The sequence below is a fragment of the Musca vetustissima genome, unplaced genomic scaffold (assembly GCF_032173495.1).
Source record: "Musca vetustissima isolate MV318-11 ecotype Yass unplaced genomic scaffold, APGP_CSIRO_Mvet_v1 utg2274, whole genome shotgun sequence".
Lineage (NCBI taxonomy): Eukaryota > Metazoa > Arthropoda > Insecta > Diptera > Muscidae > Musca > Musca vetustissima.
In genome coordinates this window covers 181,397-190,371 of record NW_026879689.1, presented here as the reverse complement: position 1 = coordinate 190,371, position 8,975 = coordinate 181,397, and the positions used below count along the sequence as shown (strand labels likewise).

Sequence of the window (8,975 nt, the reverse complement as noted above, 5' to 3'; positions counted from 1 at the left end):
ATTTGACTAGTAATTGTGACCAAATTTGTGACATGGAACATTTGTGTTACGAATGAGCAGCACAATGAAAATACTACAAAATATTTGTTTAGAATTGGTAATCAAAACGAAATAAGCTTATTCCGAATTAGGGGTCTATAACAACATTTTAGGCTATGAACCAAAGGCACATCTGTTTATTTTAGTGTTCTACAGATGAATTATTTGATTACATGTATAACAAACTTTATATCCGGTTATAGAGAACGATGATGGATCTAGTATACTGCGTATTTGAAAAATAGGAATACAAAAACTATTAAAACATATTCGAGTTTTCGAAAAATAGTAGATTATGTTCCCGGACCTGGAAGAATCTTCGACTAAAGACATTTTTTTCGATTTTTCCTTTAAATTGTCATCACTTTTTGAGGTCTTTTCCTGAACTCAAGAGTTGGTAAAATTTAAATAAAATTATTATTACCATTATTCAGTTTTATTAGTACAATTCAATACTTTACAAAATTTCCTAATACAAGTTCCTAATTTGCATATTCATTTCTAATTAGAATTGTATTATATTAATTTATTCTTTAATATCATAAGGCAATCCTCTGTAAAATATAGTTTATATTGCATCGCTGTGGTTTGTACACGGTGGATTCTGAAATCATATGAATTCCTCAGATTACATGGTTGAGCATCTTTTACAAACTCAATTTGTTCTTTCAAATATTCTGTTGCCTTTCCAATTTTTATTTTAGTGTATTTAGTTTTAATATTTGAGTATAATGTATATAAACAACAATTTTATCGCGTTCAGCATTTCCCCCATTTGTGTGCAAATATATTACATTTCAATATTGATCGCATTGCTTTGTTCTGAAGTTTCTGAAGTCTATTGATTTGTTGTTCATTGCAGCAGGTGTAGATAATTGTGAATCCATATTCGAAGTGTGGTTTTATAATCGTATTATAGATATTTATTGCCGTAATCTTTTTACAAATAAAATATATATATTGAAATTTAAACTCTTGTCTATTATGAAACCGCGGTATTTAACTTCAAAATGTAAAGGTTTAATTACATTTATTTTAAAAATTTTTGAAAACAATTTCTACAAACAGAACCATGGCATAATAATACAAGATAGTCTCATGCAGTCACATGTATCCAATTTTTCATTAATTTTCCTTTGACAGTATTCATCTTCCAAAATTTAAATGAAAATATCTTCCTTCGAAATGTACGCATATCATGTGTTCAGAGGCAAAAATTCTCTGCCACTAAAACTTATAAATATAAGTTGTAACAACCATGGTTAAATCTTGTGAGCAATGTTCAGCTTTAGAAAATATATTTTGTTTAATTTATTGAAAATATGCATAAAATTTAAGGATTTTTTTAATATTATTTCAAGTTGATAGATGTGCTCCAAATAAAAAAATTACAGCCTGTTTCAATAAGACGAAAAGTTTTTTTGCTTCCATTCGAAAAAAAATCAAATTGGGTTTTATTCACTCTCTAGACGAAAATGTATTCGAACGAAAGATTTATCGAAAGAACACGTAAAGGTAGTCCTTTTCTCACAAATTGGACTATGAATCAAAATGTCAAAATCATTCACTTGCTCCATAGCTTTCGAAACGATTGTAAAGACGCGAATTATAATCCAAAATTTATTAAACAATTACAAATGCTCATACATTTCTATTTGACAAATTTTTATACTGTAGTTGTTACAGAAACCAAATCTGATTGGAATTGAAGTGGCTATAATTCGTTCGAATAGAGTTTCGATCGTCTTAGAAAATAATAATAATAAAATAAATATATATTGCTTTGTTCAGGAACCTGCGACAATCTTGTACTAATCAAAATTGATTTCGATTTTCCTTTTATACATTTGAAAAGCTTTACCACTTTTTTAATACCGGAAAAGAAAATATTTATATAAAAATATAGACTTACAACGTTACCTAAAATTCGACGGGGCGTACAGAAAAATTCAACTTCCCCACTTTTGCAAAATTTTTTGTACGGGCGTATTACCCAAATACATCGAATCCATATCTTCAAGCGAATAATAGAAAACGCAAAACAAAATCGAAAATTTATTGAAGTAATCCAAATATTTTACGTTCACATTCGAAATTTCATATTTTCTGAATGTTTTGTTTTTATTTTCAACAAAAGAAAAAAAACAAAAAATACGTTCTGTCAAAGTTGAAAATTTTTAACTTTAAATTTTCTACGCTCGAAGTATTTCGGTAACATTCATATAAATACATGTGTTCTACTTTTGTAGTGAAAAACGTCGAACGAGCTAGTTGAATTTTAGGTAGGGCTGTTAGATATACTTATAGGTTCTGAAAACTCAACATCTATATATTTTTGTGCAAGCATAAATATGACTATAAGAAAGTATGTAAACATTTTTGGAGTTCAGTAAGAGTTTGAACTGTACAAGCACTGTAAGACAATTTCTATTCAAATAATTATCAATGTTTCAAAAATATAGATGGCTTAAAATAACATAGAAATAGATGACAGATAGAAATGCATGTCATTTTATAGATGATGGCCAGTTAAAATGATGATTATCCTCTAAAAAAGAGGGCGTATGGTCCCCTTACTTAAGCTCGAATTGTAGGAGGAATATTTAAAACCCCGACCAAAGGATCAAAGAAAATATTTTAAAATAAACGAAAATTATAACTTTTACCGGCTTTATAAATTCGTTCTTGTAAGATTAACACGTAAAACTGTGTCGTGTTAACGTATTGCGAGAATCTACTTTTTACCGCTATAAAAATTTTGTCTTTATGATATGGGAAAAATAACAAAAAGTTGTAGAATCTTGCTGTACGGGAACATACAATTGTGTATGGACTCATAATGTCAAAATTTCATTTATCCGCTTTTGACTGTATTTCTCTTTAATCGATTTATCGAATTACTCATAAAATCGATTTCTTTAAAATCTACTCGTCTAAAAGTCGATTAGACTATATTTATCAATGTCCGGATATTGTCATTCATAGCATTACTGTCATTATTAATTTATTTTTAAGTTTTAAGTAAAAGTCCAGTGACAATGGCCAAAAGACAAAAGCCACAAATCGTAGAAACGATATTGCAATACGATGAGAAGTTGACCAAGAAATTTGTCGGCTTTTTGCTTAGTCAAACGACTCTGAAATCGTTGAAGACACACTGTAAGGCCCTAGAGATCTCCTGCAATGGCATTGTCTGGTTGGCATCTTGGATTGGTCTTATTTGGCTGCTAAGTGACAAGGATCTCTATGAATCTCAATTGAATATGCTTGTGGGCCTGATTTTCGATATCGTAGTGATCGCTGTAATGAAGGCAGCATTCAGACGTAGACGACCAACGGCCTGCAATGACATGATGCAACTTGGACCTGATAAATTTAGCTTTCCGTCTGGTCATGCCTCGAGAGCAGTTTTCGTTGCTTTATTCTTTATATTGTTAAGTCCCATTTCAGTGATTTGGTGGATGCCACTTATGGCTTGGTGCTGTGCTGTCTGTTTGTCCCGTATCATAATTCAACGTCATTATATTCTTGATGTTGTGGCCGGTATGTTTGTTGGCTTATTAGAGATCGGTGTTATGTGTATTATTTGGATTGGAAAGGACACAGCTCAAAGTATAATTGCTTCAATGTCAAGTGACCATTTGCCAGGTGGAGAAGATGAATAACCATATATGTAGAGTAGTTATTATGAATCTAACATAAATATCATCTATTTGACTGTAAATATGTAAACAACCGATTTTTTGATATTAAAATGTAATATTTCTGACAACAATAAATGATGATTAAACATATATTACATTATATATAAATAGAGTATTGTGGTTGATTGCGTCATACCATGGATAATTTTAGAATTTGTTAATTATTTCAGAGAATATTTTCAGAGCACAATAGTAATATCATTTTGTCCGGTTTCTAATATTGCTACGATAAGTTCAATTTCCTTCTTTGTAAGTTCCAACGAGGTTTTTATATCTTCACAATCTGGAATAATGTAAAAAGTAAAATTTTACAATTAATATAGAAATGTAATTGTAATTTGTTCAATGAATCTTTAAGATCTTTCTATAAGTAAATTTTAAATCCACAATTACAGGGTAATCCCTGAATTTTTGTTGTCTCTTTTAGAGCTTAATATTAGATGTGAAATATAAAAAGATAACGAAAAATATTCAGTTTAAGTTATTGAGATCCTGAAAGTTCTACTGTACGGAATATCGAACAGTCGTAAAAGATATTAGAGGACTGTCGAATGTTCCATAGAATACCAGCAATATAATTTAGTTCTTTTTTGAAAGGAATTAAAATGAATTGATCTATTAAAAAAACTTCATGGTACGGCAACATGCTACAGAGCAAAATGTTAGTGATACTCATTTCCATTCTGTTCACATCCACTTTGGTCCAGGCTTTTGGGACACAAATGATGCTACTATAATTCATAATTTTACAACAATAGTCTTATATCATCTATATATAAAATAGAAAAAAAATTCTTTGTTTGTATGTTACCAATAGACGCAAAAACCGCCGAATGAGATTTACACTGTATGTCATGACATGGCCTGAAAGTAACATAGGTTACAGATACCATCTTCAAAATTTGTCTGAATAATGTAGGTATAAATACACATCATTCATACAAAAATGGGCGTGGTATGATTAGGATAAACGCACTCCCCTTTGCACTTAAATAATTTACATGTAGGAAATAAAAAATGTTTGGTTTCTAGACTCAAAACCGTTAAAGAGATTTTACTGAGATTTTCACCGCATGTCATGCCATCCGAGGGAAATAACATAGGCTATATAAACTTCTAAAATTCCGCGTGGATGTGGAGTTATGGCATCGAAAGTAATTATATCTCCGAAGTATTATTCATTCTCTAAGCTTATATCTTAAGAAGGGTTACAGATTCCCCTACAGAATTTGTCTGAGTAACTTGGTTACAAATAAACATCATATCTATACAATTTAGCGTGGTACAATGGGGGAAATATACTTCACATTGCATTGTTGTAGACACAAAAACCGCTGAATAGATTTTACTGAAATTATCGCAGTAAGTAATGCCATACCATGGATAGATAAACGTCCAAAATTCCGAGCTGATGCCTAGTTTTAGCACCAAAAGTAATCATACCTCCGAACTAATATCTATTTTCTATGCATATATGGGAAATTACAAAATTCTTTTAAAATTCCATTAAAAAAATTTTGAAAAATTTTTTGCGAGCACATTTGAAAAAAACGAATTTGCGAGCCCTATAGGATGTGTCAGTAAATATTTTTGCTCCCGGGAAATTATAAAATTTAATAAATAATTTTTGCATAGCAGTGCAAATTAAGTGGTTTTTTGCGTTAATAAATTAATTTTATTGCGACCATCAGTTGTGTGTTGGAGGAGTGATTTACAATACCAAATTGTAAATGAAATAAAACAATAGCTGATTGGAAGAAGAAGAAGAATTCAACATCAAATTGCCGCGCAGTGTCTCTGGAACAAATGCTGTATTTATACTGATTGATATTGAATAAATTGAGCTATGTACCCTTTGCGTTGGTGTAATTTGTTTACAAGCAAGTGGAGTAGTTGGTGACTGCTATAGTGGTTTATCGTTTCAATTGCTTTGTTGCTGTGTTGCTGTAGCTGATCCCCCTTGTTGTGTTGCAGCTGATGTCGTTGCGGTTGTCATCTGTGTTCGATAATATATCTGGAACGTTATCTAAATCCAATCCTGAAACCATGCCAACTACAACAAAAACATATACGTGCCCAACTTGTAGTAGTGTTGTCAAGAACAACCAAAATAGTGTTGGATGTTGTATCTGTGGAATGTTTTTTCATATTAACTGTGTTAATGTGACTAAAGAGCAACACAGTTTCTTATACAGGAACAGAAAAACAATGATGTTTTTATTCAAATGCCCAACCTGTGTTAAGAAGAAGACTGATAATAGCGTTGATGCTACTGCTTCTAGTCATGCAGGTACTGATACACAAAGCGGTAATGAGGATGTTTATGAAACTCTGAGGCAAGAATTTGATCTATATAAGCTATGTTTGGAGAAGCAATTTGAAAGCTTTATGCTGAAAATTAAGGATGTGGTCAAGACGATTCGTTCAGAGGTTGACAGTAGATTTCAAATAATGGAGGAATCAGTGCGGAGTTGCCAGGCTGCAATTAAGATTTTCGAGCAGACTAAGCAAGAGTCTGTAATTGAAGCCGATATACTAACTAGGCGTCTCAATAGGTCAAACATAATTGTCAGTGGTTTGCCTGATGGGATCAAGAGATTGAGAGACCCGATAATAAAAATCGCAGCTATATACGGTATTGATTTGCACCCTGGCGACATAAACCATTGCTGCTACATCTCAAAGGGTAAATCCGTGCTGGTTAAGTTTAATTCCATTCTCGTTAGAGACAGTTTAATGGCTAGTTACCAAAAGCGACGTAATCCTCTAATGCTTGGTGATATCACTGGTGTGGCTGTAAGAAGTAGAGTGTACCTGAATGACCATCATAATCGTACAGCTTCAAAATTAATGTATCTCTGTCGCAAGTTGTGGAGAAATAATAAAATCAAAAAGTTCAAGCTGAAGAGTGAGGATAACCCTAAAGCGTTGGTTGTCTTCCGTGATGGAAGAGAGGGTGAGCTTGATATAAATCAGTGCACTAGTATGTTGAATGATAATGGTGATGATGTCTCTGCTGGTGTAGCTAATGTTGCTAGTGCTGCCTCATGCGGTTTGGATTCGTCTGCTGTTTCACGGTTAAGTGCAGATAGTATTGTTGGTAGTTCATAAGTGAAGGTTGTGTGAGTAGTTGAATTATTTATTTATTATTTATTAATTTTATTTTTTTTCCTGGATTTAATTTTGTTTCTTACGCTCATTCAAATTATACAGTCAGGTAATGAATTTTTCAACTAGTTTAGGTTATATTGTTAGCGATAATAGTTTTCTTAGAAGTCAGTTATGCAATTTTAAAAACAATCTTAATGTAGGTCATGTAAATCTCAGAAGTTATAATTTGAGTAAGAATACTTTTAAAATCCATGAATTGAGAAATATTTTAGAGGGTAATAATCTTGGCATTTTTGGCGTGACAGAAACTTGGTTAAAGCCTATTGTTTCCACAGAAGCTATACAAATACCAAGTTATTTTTGTTATAGGAGTGATCGTCCTTGTAATAGAGGAGGTGGTGTTGTAATGTATGTTTCTCAGAATATTAAACATAAATTTGTGTGCAGAGGAAGTTCTTATGGAGTTGTTGAATATATTTTCTGCGAGGTAATTGTAAGCAATTGTGTGTTTCTTGTTGGTGTGGTTTATTTGCCACATGGCGATATTGTGGCTTTTGAAAATGAAATTTCTGATCTTGTTGTTAGGTACTCAAATGTTATTATTATGGGAGATTTCAATAATAATATGTTTGATCTGCAGCGAAGTTTAGTTGTAAGGGAAATTTGTAGCAGATTAAATTTATCTGTTGTCCACAACTCAATGCCCACACACGTCGATATTGCGCATACCTCTACTTCTTTGTTGGATTATTTTTTTGTGTCGTGTCTGAGTTTGGTAGCATGTTCAAATCAGTTTTTGTGCCCTGGTATTTCTGATCACTCGTTCATCTTTCTATCAATTAATGTTCCCAGTTTTTGTGTGCAGAGTTTTTATGAATATGCAGATTTCAGTTCTGTTGATCCTGTGGCGCTTTCCAGCGCCTTTAATACATACAACTTTGGTGAGCTTTATTCTGTGGCAGATGTTGATGCCCAGCTTGATATATTGAACTGTGGTCTTCGGCACTTGTATAGTGTAGTTCCTGTCAAAAGGAGATTTTGTAAAATTAATAAAGATGACTGGTTTAAGTCTGCTGAAATTCGGTATCACTTGTCTCTTCGTGACATTTCTTATAGGTCCTATCTTCGGGACAAAAGTGTTGAAAATTGGAAATTGTTTTGTCGCTGTCGTAACCGAGCCAAAAAAACTATAAGAAAACTAAAATTTATTGCTCATAGGGATATGTTTGCTAATAAATCCACAAAGGAAGTGTGGTCAATTTTAAATAAAAACGGTTTGTGTACTGATGACAGAGAAGTCGGGAATGTTGATGTTGAGGCTCTGAATTCAGCTTTTGTTTCGAATCAATCCGTAGATGTTTTTGATGTTTCTTGTATTCCTGTTGATGCTTTTGATGGTTTTTCCTTTCGTGCAATTGATTATGCTGAGATTGTTGATGCTTTCAATAAAATCAAGTCCACGGCAGTTGGTTATGATGGATTTCAGCTAAAATTTCTAAAACTTGTTTTCCCCCTTGTTGGTCAATTTTTGTTGCACGTTGTCAATTCTATGTTAACAATGTCTGTGTTTCCAGAGATGTGGAAAATTGCAAAAATAGTGCCAATTCAAAAAAAGAATGGTGATTCTAGTGAATATAGGCCTATATCTATAATGCCGATTCTTTCTAAAATGGTTGAGTATGTCATGAAAGATCAAATGCTAGTTTATATTGGTGAAAATTCTCTATTACATGAGAGCCAGTATGGGTTTAGGAGTAATCGCGGCACTGCATCTCTTCTCGTTGGATTGACTGACAATATAAGGAAGACTGTTGGTACGGGAGGTTGTTGTGTGTTGTTGTCAGTAGACTTAGAGAAAGCCTTTGACAAAATTAATCACGCTAATTTAATAAGAAAATTGCATCGTTTGTTCAATTTTTCGTCCTCAGCTTGTAAGCTTATTTCGTCGTATTTGTTTGGAAGGAAGCAGTATGTTTGTTGTAGGAATGTTGTTTCTGGAATGCTCCCTGTGAGTAGTGGTGTACCCCAGGGGTCTGTACTTGGGCCTCTATTGTTTGTTATGTATGTTAATGATTTGCTAAGTTGTATTAGTAGTAGGAGCTGCATGTCATTTGCATTTGC

The 8,975-nt window shown here is 32.6% G+C and overlaps 1 protein-coding gene across 1 annotated transcript; it reads left to right on the top strand.

Moving 5' to 3' along the window:
• The first annotated feature begins 3,077 nt into the window (after positions 1-3,077).
• On the top strand, positions 3,078-3,714 carry LOC133324749 (polyisoprenoid diphosphate/phosphate phosphohydrolase PLPP6). Its single transcript, XM_061533589.1, has one exon. It carries the CDS (start codon positions 3,078-3,080, stop codon positions 3,702-3,704), a length of 627 nt encoding a protein of 208 aa, XP_061389573.1. The 3' UTR covers positions 3,705-3,714.
• Positions 3,715-8,975: the final 5,261 nt, after the last annotated feature.